Source organism: Centropristis striata, chromosome 3 (genome assembly GCF_030273125.1).
Source record: "Centropristis striata isolate RG_2023a ecotype Rhode Island chromosome 3, C.striata_1.0, whole genome shotgun sequence".
NCBI classification, from domain to species: Eukaryota; Metazoa; Chordata; class Actinopteri; order Perciformes; family Serranidae; genus Centropristis; species Centropristis striata.
In genome coordinates this window covers 8,160,980-8,180,056 of record NC_081519.1, presented here as the reverse complement: position 1 = coordinate 8,180,056, position 19,077 = coordinate 8,160,980, and the positions used below count along the sequence as shown (strand labels likewise).

Sequence of the window (19,077 nt, the reverse complement as noted above, 5' to 3'; positions counted from 1 at the left end):
GACGCTTTTATCCAAAGCGACTTACAGGAAGAGTAAAAGCAAACAATCAAGGTATAATATCTCAGGAGATTTAGAATCAAAAGCTAGCCAAGCAAGGGAAACTTAAAACTAGACTTGAAGTTGGCAAAATATAGAGGTTAAAGTGCTGTGCCATAGACTTTCGTAAGCTATGATGCACATTTAAGTTGACCAAAAATGTTTCAATGTTATATATAAGCTGCACATTTTAACAATCAAAGAATGCAAATTGATTTGGGTCTACACCAATGTTAAATAAAAAATAAAATGTAAACAAATATTTTTATAAAGATTTTATTTTGTATAAATGTTGGTCACAGCCACAGGGAGCCACTGCAGATGGCCTTAAGAGCCACATTTGGCTCCGGAGCCACAGGTTGCCTACCCCTGGCATAGAAAGTTGTTTTTTTCTGAAGAAAACACATAAATAAATGTAAATCACAAAAAATTATAAAAGGATACAAAACCGCTACGAAGAGAGACATAAAAATCACATTAAGACTAACAACTATGATTAAAAGGGGCAAAACAGACTCTGAATGACAATAAAAAGACACAAAACAACTACAAAGATTCACCCGCCCATGATCTCAGAAGCTTTTTCTTTCAGTCAAACATGAAACTAGCTGAAAAGGGAAATAAATAAAACTATGAAGGCCACTGCTCTCAAAAATGACTGCTCTGGCTTTCAAATACATGTCCAAGCATCCACAGTGTTGTTGGGCATGGAATTTCTTTACTTGTACCTCTTATGTACAAGTTGATTTGTGCACTCTTACTGTATCACTCTACAAAGACAAGCAACTGTGAGCAACATGCACATTGAATTTCCTGCAATTATTGCACTTTGCATCGCACCTCACACTGCAGTTCGTTTTGAAAAGTCTTCCATATCCTATGAGTGTTTGAGTGTGTGTGAAATGTGTGTGTGAAGTGCGTCAAGGGGGGAAGCCAACGCGTGATATCCTCTGAAGAAGAAAAACACCATCTCATGATGTTTAACTGTGCTCCACAAAGATAAATAAAAACCAATGATGCATCAAGAGGGACAACAAGCTCCATTTACAGTTTCATATCTTATTTTAACACACTGTAAACCCGAATGTTCAAAATAATTAATTGGAATAAGTAATGTAAACTTAAAATGTTCTAAAAAGTTGTACTTACTTAAAAACATTGAGTGCCAGTAACTATTTCCTTCTTTTTGAGTTTATCAAACTTGTAATTTTTGATTAATATTAACTTCTTTGCATTTTATGTAACTGAGACTTGAAGTAATTAACCCAAGGTTACTTAAAACTATGTGGATTAAACATGAATTTATATCTTATTTTGAAAGAACAAATAAATAAAATTAAGAATAAGTCAATACATTTGTATTGTTATTATACAGCTAATATACTGTGAGTTTGTATGTATGAATTATCACCCCCACACACACGCACATATGTACAGGTTTATTTAAAAAATATATATTTTTTATGTTACAAGGTTGGCTAGTTAATATAAATTATAGCTACAAAAAAAAACCGGAAGTGCCGACATATTTTATTTTGTAGTATTTGCGTGCACTTCCTGTTCAGCCAGCAGCCCGGAGCCGAGGAGAAGAGCGGGAGACTAATGACCGGAGTACGTTAACAGGGAGTTCTTCACCTTTCAGTTGTGAATGTAAGTAGTCAACATAAAACTTGCTTGAATGTTTGTTTCAGGAGGTTCAATGTGTTTTTAAAACGGAAAAAGTAAATCACGTTAACCATTTAAAAACGGTCGACCGTTAGGTTAGCAAGCTAACATGCAAAGTCATCCCACCAGTTAGCTGTATAAGCTACATGGCTAGGCGAATGTATTTGTAAAAAAATTGTGATGCCCAACGTGCAGTAGTGGATAGTAAGACTGCTCATAATGAAATCTGGAAGTCTGTGTTGGAGCTGTGTGAGTGTTGTGAGTGAAAGCAGAAGCTAACTCTAGCACCACTTGTTGTGCTAAATGCTAGGGCTGCGTAGCATGCTAAGCGGCGCGACGGTTAATTTACCAGCTACAGGAGTCTGTCAGTGCAAGGAGTTGCTGCGTGCCAGCTGTGGAGATTTTGAGGAGATTTCAAGTAGGAAATTTTGAAAATGGGCAAGTTAAAACATGTCACTTAAACTATTAGCAAAATATGCCCCCTTTTACAAGTGTGTTGTGCATTTAATCGTTTTAACTGCACATTTATTTGATTTATTTTAACACTCAAACACTAACATGATTGCAATCCTGCGTCACATGTCAGCTCTGCTACAGTAAGAGACTTGATTCAGTAATTTTAAAACATTGGACTCGTTTTCAACACAGTTTAATGTAGTTTGTACATGTTGAAGGGCAGCTCCACTGCCCGCGTGAGCCACGTGGGCTCCTCAAGTTTTTGTGTGCTGGAGTATTTTTGTGGCACTTGGCGCTGCTACATGGCCCTCCAATATGTAAAAACTACATGAAACTGTGTTGAAAACGACTTCAATATGTTTTAAAATGATCAAAACAAGTCCCTCACTGTAGCAGAGCTGATACGTGACGCAGGGTTGTTGAAATAAATCAGATAAATGTGTACAGTCAAAAATATGTACATCACACATGTAGATGGGGACTTATTTTGTTAATAGTTTAAGTGACACATGCTTTAACTTGCCCATTTTTGAAATATCCTACTTGAAATCTCTAAATCGGACTTACCTAACGCCCTAACGTAAGGCTAGCTGATAGTTATTTTCTGCGAGTTATATTAGCTGGTTAAAGAAACTATTTATTTTTTGTAATTGCTAGGATAAGAATTTATGAATGCTACCACCCCAACTTTACCTAACTTTGACTTATTTGTGTAATGCTATGTAAAATGTTGCAAATTTGATAGTCTAACAGGCATCTTACATGTCTACTTTGTTTTAACCAATGTTGGTGTATTTTGTTGTTCTCTTTTAGTATGAGGAATATGAGTTCAGTTTTCGATAGTTCTGATGGAGGTTTAAATTTCATGACAGGTGTCCTGTAAAATAATACTTTTTCTGTTTGTTCGCAGGTTGTTGCAGCAAACATGGCTTGGCACTGTAAGTTGTTCAGCTTCTTTTACCACTCGAACATATTTATTTAAACACTGCAGACTGCAACACAGCCACTTTTCAAAAATTAGCCCATTCCCATGCCTCCATGATGATTGCATGTGCACATTTCAGACACTATTGTGATGTCCTGCCCACCAGTGAAGGAGCTACTGGACCTCTGGCCTGCTCTTCATATGCAATCTGAGGTAATGTGGATCACCTCTTACATCTGTTTTTATCTTGTATGTCACATTGTGTGTAGTGTTGCCTAATTTCATTCATCAGCAAATTAATAATTGCTGTTACTGTACTGTCCTTTCCTCGATGCAGGTGTATGCAGAGTTCCAACCCATAACGAACCAGAACCTTCCTAACACTTTCTACGTCCAGCTTGATCGCCACACTCCTCGTTTGATGGCTTTATCGACACAGAAAGCTTCCAAAACTGGAAAGACTGCAGATGCGTTGGCTGCCATTTTCAAAGTCCATGATACACAGGTGATTATACATTTCACAGTTTGTGTAATGTTGGGAGTTTAATGCTTCAAATAAGCTTTTGAATTCCACAATTGTAACTAGTAGTTAGTCAAGATTGTTTGGCATTGGGTTTGATTAGTGAACTTGTCACTGCATTTACACTATTATAATCTTCTTAGGAATTGCATGATGTCCACACTCTGTCACTTTTTCAGCAAACGAGAGCACAAAGCAGCAGAATAAACAGGAGTTTTTCAGACTTGTGTATTTGTTGTGACTTATATGACAATTAACTAATCAAAATTGCCGCAGCCATAGGTTCAGTAAATGTGAATAATAAATGATCTCCCTTTCATTTTTTTAAAGGATGAACTGGATCAGCCAGACCTGGGGGATGCACCAGTCGTCGTCCTTACAACCGTCAGTGATGATGTCACTAGTCCTGTTCACTACCAGCCGCTGCGAATCTCTGTCATCTTAGAGGTTGAGGTGATCGTCGATCTCCCCAGGCTTGCTGATGCCTTCCTGGTAGTGTTCGGCCTAATCTACTCACTACATCTCAGCTATCCCAAGGGACTGACCAACACGTTTGAGTTCACACAGAAAATGTTACTTGGTCTTGATGACTCTAAATTGTCACCCAAGCTGCAGACTCTCAAAAAAGTCAAGATCCAAAAAGGACTGGTGGACTCCTGGTAATGTTGTATTAACAGTTTATAAGCTATTTGTGACAAAGATATTTTTTTAATGTATTTTTAGCTGGAGTTTTAATATTTTCTATTACATGGTTCATCTTAAAGCAGTGTTTCCCAACCCTGGTCCTGGGAACATCCTGCCCTGCATGTTTTAGATATTTCCCTCTTCCAACACACCTGATTTCAAATGAATGGTTTGTTCTCAGGCTGCAGAGCATGTTAACAAACGGATCATTTGAATCAGGTGTGCTTGAAGAGGAAAATATCTAAAACATGCAGGGCATAGGGTCCCCATCACTGTCTGAAATAGACTTGTTAATTGTTATTTTATTTATTTATTTGTTTTTTTTATTTCATATTTTGTATATTTTCTAAATAGAACAAATATTGACTTATAATTTGATTTTTTTTGTCTGAATTTTAAGTCAAGAATACTTATTATTATTAAGGCAATCAGTTGCCACAAATATTTTAAGTTTGGGACAAATTATTTTGAGTTTTAACAAGTCTATGTTTTTGAGTTATGGGTAATTAAAAGATGGAAAGAAGCAACTAATAAATATTAAGTTTATTGAACATAAAATCCTGAGTTTTCATACTTGAAATGATTTAGTTCTCTTTAGTTATTGCAATGAGAAAGATGAATGAATATTCTGAGTAGCAGAAACTGAAAATGTTTGAGTTGACTTAATTGATAAATTTAATTTAATTAAAATTCAAAAGTATATTTAACATAAACTCCAAATATTTGAGCTCTGATTTACTCAAACGTTTGAGTTAATGAACTCAAAAAAATTGTGGCAACTGATTGCCTCACTTTTTTTGAGTTCTGCTTACTTATTCGGGTTTACAGTGCAGCAAAAAGATTGCTGAAGCCATCATTTCTTTCTGCCACAAATTTAATATGTTTTGAATAAACTGTCACAGATTCAGGAAACACTTCATAATGCTGCACAGTTAATACTTCCACCAGCTTTTCATACACATGCACCTGTACCTTTTCACAGTCTGCACAGCGTGCCATGTGATCAAAAACCTGAGACACACTTGGACTGGAGGGGGAAATAAATGACAGAGTGAAGGTAACAGTGCCTGTTTGTGTGGGAGAGAGGCATTAAGTCTTTATTTGAAGACTTAGAGGTGAGAAAAAGCAGCTTAACCAGCAGCACGTCTCAGTGTGACGGTCTGACACGCTCACAGAAACTGAAGCAACACCTCTGCTACCTTCACACATCGATAGGAAGCTGTTGTGTTTGAGAAAGGGTGAAAACAACGGGGATACAATCACAAATAGGATGTTGGTTGAGCGACTATCTACAATGTGACTGTAATTAGTATTTAGTATCACCAGTGCAGTGCCCGTCGGTAGTATGTATTCGTACATTACATGCCAAACTTCAACGTGCATAAAAAGAGAGTTACGTATGTAACTACGGTTCTATGAATTCTGGATGACAGCCAAAGGCGGTGCTTTAAGCACTGGATATTCCATCTCGTGCATGCGCAGGTCGAGTAGGTATACCAACAAAGTCACCTGTGACCCCTGGATGACCCGGGAACATCTATAAGTTCCGGTGTCACCAGAGGATCTGTTCCAACTGGATCTTCTCGCGAAACTGAGAGATCCGATTGACAGAGAACTCTGGCGGTCATCCAGAATTCATAGAACCATAGTTACATACGTAACTCTCGTTCTATTTCATTCTTAGTAAGCTGAGTACGCTGTAGTCCAGCGTCGCCAGTAACAGGGGAACCAGAGGGAATGTATAAAGCAGGCTGTCTGGCCAAGCATGGGCCAGGGCATCCTGACCTAGAGGGCTGGTCCTCTCATCAAGGAGAACCAAAGGCAACAGTGGGTCGTCTCTTTGGAGGCAAAGAGATCCACCACTGTCTTGCCCTACCTGTCCCAAATCACGCCTACCACCTCCGGATGGAGTCTCCACTCTCCTGGGGGCGGCCTCCGGCGACATGTCTGCTGCATTGTTCCTTACACCAGGAACATGGAGAGCCCTGAGACTCAGAAAGTGGGGGAACGCCCATGTAAGGAGACTTTGCAACAAACGGAGGCATTGCCTCGATCTGGTGCCGCCCTGGTGGTTTATCTGGTAAACTGTCGAGGTGTTGCCTGTCCGGATGAGAACGTGCCGATCTCTCAACACTGGGAGAAAATGCCTGAGTGCCAGGAACACTGCAAAAAGATACTTAAGACCCAGCTCTGAACACCTACACACATAATCAACAGACAAACCAATAAAAAAAAAAAAAATCTGCACTCACTACTGAAAAGCACTTGCGTCCCAAAAACACTTACGTCCTAAAAGCACTTACGTTCTAACAGGACTCAATGTAGTATATGCCACTTATTCTTGCTTATTCTTGTGTTGTTTCTCAACTTCATCCTTTTTTGTGTTGTATGATACCTCACTTTGGATAAAAGCGTCTGCTAAACGACATTGTAGATTGTAGATTGTAGACACTCTCATGTTCGGTACTGGAGGCTGGTGGCTTTGCAAAGAGCATAGATAACAGCTTCAGTTCTCTTATGTAAAGTTAATAAACAGGGCTGTCTGAGGACAAGGTAAACTGGTAATGTTCTAAATATAGCACATACTTAAAACTATATTTACTTAATTTTATTTACTGGGGCTTAAAAAACAAAGCTAATGCAAACTGCTAAAAACTGCAGTTCCACAAATGGCCACTTGGCTTCAAAAAGGCATTGTTAATATGGCAACCTTTACAGGAGAAATAAACATGTTTTCAGCCTAGTATAAAAACAATTTTGGTCTCTTTAGCCAAGTCCCGCGATCATGACAACTGTGAGGGAGGTTCAACTCTATGATAACTCATCCTTTTTAATTATATCAGGCTTGAAGTTAAGCAAAAGTAAGGGCGCGTCCGCTTCGAGTGATGCCTTCACAAGTTTTGGCCACACAGCATGAGTACACAGAGTACACTTTGCCATTCAGATTTTGGTCTGACTGCAACATGAGTCAGGGAGCTGAGCCCTATTAAGGTGGTGAACTCCACCCCTGAATCTTTTGATTATTAATGCTGAGCAAATAAACATAAGAAATATAAATGGCTTTAAACAATCATCTTTCACAAAGCCTGGTTGCTATAATTAGAGAGACTTAGTATTTTGAAACAAAACAAGTATCTTAAGAGTCTTTCCAGGTGATAGACAGGAAAGGAAAAACTCTGTTCAAAGTGAAAAGGTCAATAAAATTAAAGCCATGTTCATGAGTGAAACAATGACACTTGTCAGTAGGAGATTGAGCGTGAAGCTAATTAGGTTCGATGGCTCAGCCTTCTGGTGTGCAGCTAACAATAGCTGATGCCTCGCATGCTGCATACTGAACTGTGCAGAGGGTCATGTGCTTTTAAATATGGCAATAAGGTTAACAGCTGACTTATTCTGGTGTATTACAGTGACTCAACAAGATGCATAATGGCCATCTCACATCTGACTCATTGTGAGTATGATTTTGTGTCAGATGAATATAGCAGGGAGGAGCTGTGTTGAAAGAAAAGTTCATTCTAAAAGGACAATGACTAACTGAACAGTGTTAGGGCAAGTACTTCACTCAAACCACACCTACCCCCAAGTTTTGTCCACACCCTGATCCGCTAGGACAACTGTGCTTGAAAAAACTTGCTACTAGTGACTCAGAAGCTTATAACTAATCATCAGAAAGTTAAAAAAAAAAAATCATCGAACAAAATCTTGCTCCAACAGTTCTTTATTAAACTAGATTATGAAAAGCACCCAGAAGACATACAACAAAACACCCTCAGTAATACAGGAGGGATTCCTTGTTTTTTACTTTGTTTGTATCTGTGCAGGCATTAAGTCCTACTCAAACAAGCATTGGACTGAATGTGATAAATGGGGGAATATCTACAAGGGGCTCCAGCAGCTGGTGAATGGCATCTGTATGCATCAGTGGCTGTGGAGCGAGACAGACTGCAGCATGTACTGCAGAGGCTCAGGGAGAGCAGGGAGGGTTCATCCAGGGAGGAAACCACCGTGATGCAACACGCTGTAAGAGCTGTGGCGGATTATATCTTATAGAAGAGCCTGTTAGTATACAGTCTGAAAATCTTCCCTCTATATGAAAGGCTAAAAGCAGCACAGTTGCACCTGCTGTAGTGTACGTATTAATATGTTCAGCTGCATTCCTTATTGTGAGTCATGGAGACATATTCATTGCCCTCTGTACATTGAAATTTGCCTCATTATTTGCAACAGGAGAGCAGAATACAATATATCATCTATACATGTAGGGCATCATAACATATTAAACATAATAATAAATACAATATATCATTAATATGCTGCATTCCCGCCATGAATGACCACATGCTGGCAGTCATTTATATGTAAAACAAGCCCTTGATCAAATTTTTGTCAACATGTTTTTTGTCCTTGATCACCTTCTTGTGTCCAACAATCCATCATCCGAAGCTCTTTCATTCATTTCCATCTAACATTTTTAATTTTCTGCAGAGCTCAATGAGGTTTTTGATGCATTATTTATTGCCTTCCAATATGTCTGCCAGGAAATAGCAGCAGCAGCAACAGCAGAGCCACCCATTCATACTTTTGAATATAGAAAAAAGCTACCTGAGGGCACCTGACTCAAAAAGGACGGAGTGTTTCTTTTCAGCTCTGGCACAGTTTCTGACAAACACAGACCTGGCACCCACACAAACAGACACACACACACACACACACACACACACACACAGACAGACACATGCACATTTCCACACATGCATACACACAGAGTAATATCTGAATGGAGCCTAGTAAGCAGAGTGCAGCTCACCTACAGGAAGGCCTGCAAGGTGAAAACAGAGTTCTGATGTTTGGATAAGACCTCAGTCATCTGTGCTATGTGCTGACAGTCGGCCAGATGTTGCTCACTCTAGTAGTGGCTGCAGGGTGTTGGGCGAGGGGTTCTCAGCTTCACTTTTCCTCATGCTGCTCTAAATGCCAGACAGAACTCATACGCCTTCTATTAAATCCATGTGCACTGAGATAGAGCTCAAAGCAAGTAACACCAAGGCCCAGTGTTCACAATAATAAACTTTTTTCAGCAAATGAAAGCTTCAAGCACTTTTGTGGTGTTTGTATTGCCCTTCTTTCTCTGACATTTTGTGCCCCAGTGATAAGAGTATATCAGTGAACAAAGAGGGACAGATGATAGTCTCACTGACCTTCTTGAACAGGCGGATGATGTCATCGCTGATCTGGGCCAGGCGGACAATGACATTGTTGGTGTAGATGTCGCTGAGGGTGGCGTGGTCACGGCTCTCCCGCCTCGTCTGGTTCAGCACCAGGTACCAGCAGTTTACTGAGGACAGCAGGTGCTGGTCTTTTCTGAGAAAATAGGAAAAATAAAAGACTGTTAGAATGTCATAATATGGATACATGGTAATGTACTTTCAATGGTCATTTGCTTTAAATGTTTTTTTTATATAGAATAATTCCAGTTCAAACTGTCCTAAGACTCAACAAGCCAAGTTGACAACTCTGTGAGACTAAATTTAGGCAAGTTACTGCTGTCATTTCTCTTGAATGTCTTTTAGTGCAGTGGAATGCCAGACAAGACAGTTTTAGGTAATCAAAATGATATAATGAAGTTTGATAGATTGAAAACACATTGTGAAAGGGTCAAAGTTCTAAGACGAATACAGCGACACTTTGTTTAGCAACCTGTCAATCACAAGGTAACCCGCCCTAAAGCATACCCTGCTTTATTATCTATTTTACTCTAAATGGGGCCATCATTTACAAAATGAACATCATGCTGTATTAAAAAAAGAATTGAAACTATTATTTGAAACTTTATATTCATTACAAGAATGTAACTGAGGTAATAAATAAAATGAGAAGATGGGTCATTTTCTCATAGACTTCTATACAATTGGAGTTCTTTTTGCAACCAGTGGTTTTGTTGCCTGCTGGCCATTAGAAAGAATGCAGGCTTGACTTTCCAAGACCGGAGGTTGCTGCTTGGTCTGTACAAAATGTCATGTGGTTGTTGAGCTATTTCATCAAAGGGTAGCAACAACAAGTGTCCAAAACAAGACTAAAGACTGCACAATAGTGTTTTCATGCAGTAATAATGTTGTTTGGCTCAAGATGAAAGCATTTCATCTGATCTGATGAAAGAAGACAACCTGTTGTGGCATAAATACCACAATGTGTCCTCCTTTCTTTACTTTTTTGGGTGAATGTCTTCCTCCCTCACTTTATAGTTTCCTTTGTCTTCCACTATACAGAACAATGCTACCATCTAGTAAGGCTTCAACTTGTTGTAAATATATAATGCTGGTGACCATAATGATCCAGAGAGTCATGGGCCCTGATTGCTGCATAATCAGTTTAAACTGTCTCCGCCTCGGGTGATTTCAAATTGAAAGACCAAGGCATAGACATCGAGCCAGAAACACACATACACACACAGGATCCCTTCAAACCCCATACCCTTGTCTGGATTCTATCTGAGCATTAATCAATCAACCAACCCCGAGGAGGAGACAAAGAGAGAGAGAGGGGGAAATGAGAGCAGAGGAGGGAGAGAGCCAGAGCAGGGTGGAGGGGGGGATAGGGTTTCACTGTGGAGCAGAAAAAAGAGAAGAGCAGCACCAACATCAAAGAGCCCTCCTTCAGAGAGCTTCCATAATGCTAATCACATCTAATGAAGTTGATATCTAGCTGCTCCAGAGTGCTTTCCCCATTATTCCTTTACTTAACTGTGCCCCTAAACGCACCAACATCAGGCTGACAGGACACAAACACCAGCACATTGTTCTCTACGACATCAACGAGGGGCTGAAAACAGGGCGGCATGTGAAGAAAACGTATCTGCTTAATTATCTATTCGTTTCTCACTGGGCCTGCGCTTTCAATGTGAGATTAAGGACGGTGTCCTGAGATGCACTTTGTCTGAAAAGCGAGCCAATTAATTTGCTATTACATAAATGTAATGGTAATTTGAGAGAGCCAGGAAAACCCAGCCATAAATTCACGCCACATTTCAGTCTTGCAATCAAGAGGTAATAATAAAATGATTAAATTGAACATTAATTTGCTGTGTCAAAACGAGATGAACCCAGCTGACAGATTATGCAAAGGATTGGTTTAGGTTTTACTAACAATAGAGAATGGGATGTGGAGCATATTCTCCATCGCTCCTGAGGGATGGCCTATTTCTACAGTCTCACCATCCCTCATTCTGTACCAGTTCTACTTGACTGACCTATCTGCCTGCAAGGGACGCAGCTCCTCCGTGTATAATTGCGGTTTGTGGTTGAGAGGTTTAGAGAGCAGGCACCTCACTCTCCGCTAATCCCGAAAAGTGGTCAGAGATGCTTCATCACATCCCTTAGCACAAGCAGGCTTCCATTTTAGTCCATTTTTATCCTCAGCTTTCCACCCCCAATACTGTTCAGGTAAATCCTGGGTCCTCCTCTGACAGTTATAAGTGCTTGTGGACCTTTAGTCCCCAAAGTAATATTGCTGCAAAAACTGCTGCTTAAGGCATTCTGTTCTTTCAGATAATAAGGTGTTTCATTTGACTGGAGTGCCAGGTTATTTACTTTTCGTGCCACACTTATAATATTGGAATTTAACCTACTTTATTGTAATTTTTAGGGCTTACGAGTAGGGTTTAAAAATTCAGGGAATTTTCAAAGTTGAAAACTTGCCATGGTAATTTGCAGGAATTTATGGGAATAACCCGTGAATTTACAAAATTGAAGGTTGGCCCTAATCAGGGAACTTAAATATAGTTGGGGAAAATATATTTTAGATCTTGACAAAAACAACCAGATTTCATGCAAGTACACTTGAATATCTGCTATTCCTGCAGGGCTATAGAGACCACGCCCCCTGCATGCGCTGTGCATTCTTCCATCACATGTTCAATTAAACATTTACATGTTGAATTGGAATTTTGGAGGGAGAGGGACTTTTTGGGGATTTTTGGAGGGGGGGGGGCATTTTACTTAATTAATGAATGGGTGGGGTCAGGGCAGACAAGTAATATTTTATTGTTCAATGCAAGAACTATTGTTCAATAAAAAAAACTAAAACTTAATAAAGTTCTACTTACAATTGAATCTGTTGAAATGTTTTTTGTTTTTTTTAATATTTCAAAAATTCCCCAGCTTAACTTCCCATGGAAAGTTTATGGAAATTTACCGGAAATTTTCTAGCCTTTTGCAAGCCTACCTACGAGTATTTTATCTGTTTTTTGTTCATGTTCATCTCTTTCTTTGTCAGATGAATACAGTTTAACAGTAACATGGCAGACAATGCTGCATCTGCAAAAAGAAAAAACAACAACAAAAACAAATATAAGCGTTTTCTTCATATAATAAAAAATAATAATAAAGAGATGAGAATTATGACAAAAATCAGATCATGTCTTTTTATGTATCAAAGACATTTTTGGAGTTGTGGGAATTGCATGTTGGGTCAGATTTGCAATATGGGGTCGGTTATCCCAAATAATGCCTGTTTGGAAATTTCCTGCAACAGGCTGAGATCTGCTGGTCGAGTCAGACCTACTGTGAGTCATGTGACACTGCTGCTGAGATTGCAGAAAACTTGTTTTTGTTTGTTTACATGAACGCCATTGACGACTACTGATGACATATCAAGGCTTGAAGGATCCTTCCATTTCATAGGGGAAATTTTCAACCACTACCTATTGTAACTTTAGTGAGGAGCAAGTTGAAAACGAGGTGTCGGGGTAAGAATAATAAATGGGCCCAAATTGTTGTTTTGCAAGTCGAAGTCCTGAACTTTAAGGTTCACATCCTTAAATAATTCATAATGTGCTTTTCACCAAATGGTAGGCCATTTTATTAATAAATGAATGATAAATTCAATTTACAATAATCATGAATGCTTTTTAAAATGCTGTGAGATTGGTTCAAACTAAGTGGATCTGGAGAATACAGTGTGGACTTGCTTGACTTGACTTTGGTGGAAGTTATCAAAAATGTTCAAGTCAAAAGGCTCAAGTCCAAGTTAAGTCATGAGTCCTTGGTGTAAAAATCCAACTTTTGTTTTGCTTTTGTTGAGTCTTAAGCCATCAAATTTGTGACTCAAGTCCAAGTCATGTGATTCAAATCCACACCTCAGTCTTGTGCCTAGTAATACCTTTATGTTTCAGAGGGACATCAAATCAGAGCAGCATAATAGAGTCATCTTGACCAGGACAGACTTCCATATGTGCTGGATCACAGCCTGCAGTCTGTTGGCTGAACCCTCCCGGTGCAGATTCATTAGCAAGCTGAATGCCACAGTGATTTACAGCTACTGCAGCTACAGCTGCACCGCAGCAACCCGACCAAGGATAATTTTGCTCTTCTACTTTACCTCATTTGCCACAGTGAAAAGACACTGAGGGGTTAGTGAGCTGCTCCGTACTGCTGTTGCTATGCCAGATAGTGCACCACTTCCTTTCTCTTACTGGTCCACAGTTCCTCAGAGACATCGGCTAACTTGATTATGATTATGGAGCAGACATATCAGGCTATACTATGGATGGAATTTATAATGTACATTATCTAATTAGAGTGGATTGGTATCATCTGTCTGTCATACAGACGTAACATAGCACCATTAAAAAGGCAACTCATGCAATATTGATATGGAGAATAACCTGTCTGTGAGAGATAAGACAGGGCTAGTAGTGATGTCCAAATTGGTGTGTGTGTGTGTGTGTGTGTGTGTGTGTGTGTGTGTTAATCTCTTTGTGTGTGTATCCAAGCGATTGGTTTTGGCGGCACTGGGGGAGAAAATTGTTTGGTATCTTTACAGTGCCAAATCTTTGTACAGTATATGTGAGTTATTTTAGTTTTGAAGCTGCTTTTGCACATTTCCAAGTGATGTCTCTGTTTATTTCATGGTCAGCAGGGCACAGCTTTGAAAATGTATCAAGGGATATTCCAGCGCGTTTCTTTTTAAGAATAGTTAAGTTATGATGCAGCCTGTGTCCAGAACACATTTGTCTTCAAAGAGCCACTCTGAAAAAGTTAGTTGCCACGCTTTAGTTATGATATAATTATGATAAATGATGTCTGCTGCATAGCACCAGATGCTCTAATGGCGCTTTGTGCACTGGCACCAAACTGCAGCTGTAGTTTATAGTCCAGTTTGTGGAACTATGCAGTTAAACTGTGGGTCTGAGAGCCAAAGGGCATATTATTAGGCAGGGCATATTTATTTATACAGCACATTTCATACCCAAAGGCAACCCAAGGTGCTTTACAGATTACACGGGTAAAAAGCACAAGAAACAAATGATTAAAACAATAAAAGCAAGCAAGCAAAAGCCCAGAGTAAAATAATAGAATCAAAACAAGAAAACAACGGAAGTTAAATAAAATAAATGGTATTTTTTTAAACCCTTGGTCCTAAACCTTTTCCTGTGATTTATGGTCAATCTATTATATTTTGAAGCTGATTCTGTAAGTAAGTGATAGCCAATGTTGTAAAGTGAGAACTGGAATAATATGCTGAGACTTTTTGGTCCTTGTTACGACCCCGACAGCAGCATTCTGGATCAGCTGAAGCTGTCTGATTGCTGCCTTTGAACAGGCCAAGTTTCTCGAGGTCATGTTTTGACATCAAGTTTCTGATATTTTTTAAGGTGGTCAAAGGCAGATTTAGTTATTGATTTAATGTGACTGCTCAAATTTACATCTCAATCCAAAACTGTGATCTGGTTACTGGTGATTAAACTACATGTCTGTGGTTAGTTTGAGCGCAGCAGTACGTTTCCTGCTCTTGTCAGGTTGACAAGTCCAGCTGGTGGAAGTCAGCATGTACAACATGAATAGATTAGCTAGTTTGTAGTTTGTTTTACAGATCTTGTCGAACCTTTCATTGACGCTGCACTGTGCTCCGCTCAGCTCTGGCCCCTGTGTCTGTGCAGCTGTGCATTATCAAATATTGGCAGTGTGTCTGCTCACAAAAAAGGAAAAGGAAAACCTTGCTAAATGATGTGCAGATCTGCACTGTAGCATATTGAAGCCCTGCTTGAAAACGGGGGCAAGATGAATTTGAATGGCAAAGCCGGCTGCATGTGCCCACGTGCCCCTTGTCTTTTGAAACTGTGTTTGGCTCGCTCTCCCTTTCCTTGGCTGTTTCATTGATAAGCAGCAGGCAGGCAGTGTGGAGGGGATTAAAGGCCTTCACAGAGCCGAGTCCTGGTTTGATAAATACACACTTCCTTCTGGAAATCCTGGCTCAGACACATCATAGGCCCTGGGTGATTAGATGGTGGCATCCAGTGCAGCCATGACTAAAGCACATGCACTGTTCTGTATAATGCTTTCTTGCTCAGGGTATGCACATTATGGAGACAGCTTGCTGTCAGTTTATCCTTGAATCAAAGGATTAGTGCAATATTCTTCAACTATACATTGTTTCTCATTTCACTTCCATTGTCTCTGAGTCTGATCTTCTTCACGCTTCGTAGAGACAGTGATGCAGTGCAGGACTTGTAAAAAAGCACAGAGACAGCCAGGCAGCCCTTTGCAGGCTGAGACAGATGTAATAGGATGCCAGAAAGCTGCACTCTGTCTCTCCTCCTCTTCCTTCACACTTCTCTAGAGACTCTCAGAGCTCATTGTTTGCCTTCTGCATGTTAATGATATCCTGGGTATAAATACCCAGGGCATGGAGCCATCCAAAACCAACCCTTTTGAAGCCCTCTAGGTTAATTGACCCGCAGGCTCCCGGCTCATACTCAGCCTTTTACGGGAAATCAGCGAGGAGAAGTGGGTACGGAGTGGAGATGAATGAGTTTTGTGGCATGCTGAAGTCGATCCTTAATGATAGATGGGCCTCTGTAAAAGAGCTGGTATAGCAAAGGTAGTGTCTCTTTTCTATAAAACAAGTGGAGGAGCTAAGTGTATTACTGTGTCAAAACACTCCCAGAGATGATGCTGGTACACAGGCCTAATTACCGACCTTCTGCTCCTAATTCCTGTGAAATGAGGACAGCGACTGGGGGAAAGAGATCCTGAGTCCTTTGTCTGTGTTTATTTTATCTTCAAGGCTTTAACCCTGAGTGTTAAGAATATGTATATGGCCTCTGTTAGACCTTTTATTCCTTAATTAAGAGATTCACTAATTATCACCATTGTAATTTTTTCTTAAAATGTACCACTTCGGACTGAAATATCTCACTAACTATAAGATGGATTGCCTTGAATGTTTGTATAGACATTCATGGTCACCAGAGGAAGAATCTTAGTGACGTAATTGATCCATGGACATTTTCTCAAGCACTACAACAATAGGACGGATTGTGTTTAAATTTGCGACATTCACCAGACTTGACAGTAATGGGTCCCATTTTAAGAACTCGGTCACCTCTCGTTGGCATTTGGCAAACACTTTTAACATTAAAAAGTCTGGGCAGCAAACACAAAACATGCACCCCAAAATATATATTAAATTGAAAAACAAAACCATTTGTTGCATTAGTGATATTTCAATATTGCTGTTACAGTCAGAATCAGGACCAATAAATGCTGCATTGACATACTGCACATGCATTAGTCTGTTTACTCAAATACACAGGCATCACAATAGAAAAGTTAAATTGTTGGTTTAGGGTTTGTTTGACTGTGGGATGAAAACTCAGACCAACCTGTAAAGATAGCAAACAAATGTGCATATATATTTTATCTTTATTCTATTTCATATTTATTATTCTATTTTTATTACCTTAATCTGTCTTTACTCTGTACTTGTGCTTCAGCAACACCTGAATTTCCCCAATGAAGGAATATCTTACTTTTGAGTTTGCCTCTGAAAAGCATCAGTTTTATGGGCCTTACAGATTCAGCCCAATAAGAATCAGCGTACAATAACGAAACATTAACAAAACAGAGGGGTAGGACTAAGTCCTGGGGGCAGGGGGTATATTGGTCTTTGTTTCTACCTCTGGTACGAGACATTAAGCTGCCTCTGAAGTACTCCTCTGTACTTCTGCAATGAATGACCATCACAGGCATGTTGAAGGATGTTGGGAAAGGGATAAATTTGCTGTATCAGATGAAATACCAAGTCAAAGATAACAAAAAAAAACTCTAAAGCAACTCAGTGTCTCCACAAAATAAAGAGACATGTTTTTCGGTGTTTTCGATGGTCTGCACTGCATGGTTAGGCTTTTGGCCAACAAAGTGTTTTTATGAGACAAACACAAAAGTGTTTTTCTTGCTCGGGCTCATTTGGTGTTTTGGTGGCTCGCCATGAACTTTACTGCACTAAAGTGGGAGGAAAGGCACAGCACAGGGCGTGTCACAGCTGATTACCAGGATTTGTGGTTGCCCGCCTGCTCAGACCAGGAGTGCACGGTACAAGGTGCAATCATGTTATGAGCTTTAATAACTCCCTTTGGATGAAATACTGGTCAGCTTGAATTTTATGTACCCTGTATATGCTTTAAGGAGGAAAACGGTTTTCATTCTGATTCATGAGAGAGAAAGAGAGAGAGAGAGAGAGAGAGAGAGAGAGAGAGAGAGAGAGAGAGAGAGAGAGAGAGAGAGAGAGAGAGAGAGAGAGAGAGAGAGAGAGAGAGAGAGAGAGAGAGTGGTACTTTCAGTATGACTGAATATTACATCCTCTGTACATGTGGAACGTGTAGTAGCCTCCCACCCACACTTCCTCTGTGGTCTGTCACTGCTTCAGATGGGCTCGTTAGGTCATATACACTCTGTTGCTTTTAACAGCCCCCCCCCCCCTCCTCCTTTTTAGCATGATTGTACACTTTTTTGTGTTTTTAATGTTTGTTTGTTTCTTAGTGTTTTTTATATGAGCCTGTCAAAAATGAATTTCTGTCACTCGTGACAGACAATAAAGTTCTATCTATCTATCTATCTATCTATCTATCTATCTATCTATCTATCTATCTATCTATCTATCTATCTATCTATCTATCTATCTATCTATACAGGAGGATGCATGAAAATATAATGCATTAAAAGTGTCATACTTTGCTGTTTTCCATCTAGGTATCACTATACCGTGTGTGTGTGTGTGTGTGTGTGTGTGTGTGCGTGCGTGCGTGCGTGCGTGTGTGTGTGTGTGTGTGTGTGTGTGTGTGGCCTTTGTCAAGCCACTGTACTAAGACACTTGTTGGCTTCTGGCCTTTGAGCCTGCCATGATCCCAGCAGTGTAAAGTGAAACATTATTAGAACATGTGTCTGAAGATCGGGTGTGTTTTTTCTAACACCTGTCTCTAACTGTGTGGATAAGATCAACTGTACAGTCTAAAGGTTAAGCCACTGTGTCGCAGCAGCAGAAGCAGCAGCAGCACAGTTCTGTCTACTATCAGCCAAGTCTTAGACGCCGCAGTGATGCACGCCGCCTCAAACACATCTGGACACAATTATCAAGTCAAATCCTCATCCAGTTCACACACATACACACTGGCTTACTGCATACAGTGTGTGCACGTATCCACACACTTCTACATGATCTCATTCTGTGTCAAGTGTCAAAGAGTCAATAATAAACTACTTTTAAAAAGTACTTTTTTCCCCCGATGTGCTGACAGTTATTTATCTTGTTTACTAATGAGGAATGTGGGGCACAATGCCACAGAAATAACAGTCATGTTCTCAAAATAACTGCAACCAACTTAGTGGGCATGTATGAATGACACACTCATATTGTAACCACTCAATAAGGTGACATATATTAGATTGATGGTAATATTTCTGACAGGCAGGCGGAGCAAAATGATCTGTTTTTGTGAATCGTGATCAATAACAAC

At 39.8% G+C, this 19,077-nt stretch overlaps 1 protein-coding gene across 2 annotated transcripts in view; it reads right to left on the bottom strand.

Moving 5' to 3' along the window:
- The window catches only part of srgap3 (SLIT-ROBO Rho GTPase activating protein 3), a 78,521-nt gene that overhangs the window by 35,351 nt on the left and 24,093 nt on the right, over positions 1-19,077 (bottom strand). For both annotated transcript variants that reach the window (XM_059328467.1, XM_059328468.1), the window contains exon 3: positions 9,485-9,647. In XM_059328467.1, the coding sequence (XP_059184450.1) occupies positions 9,485-9,647 (163 nt within the window). The remainder of the gene's footprint in view (positions 1-9,484; positions 9,648-19,077) is intronic.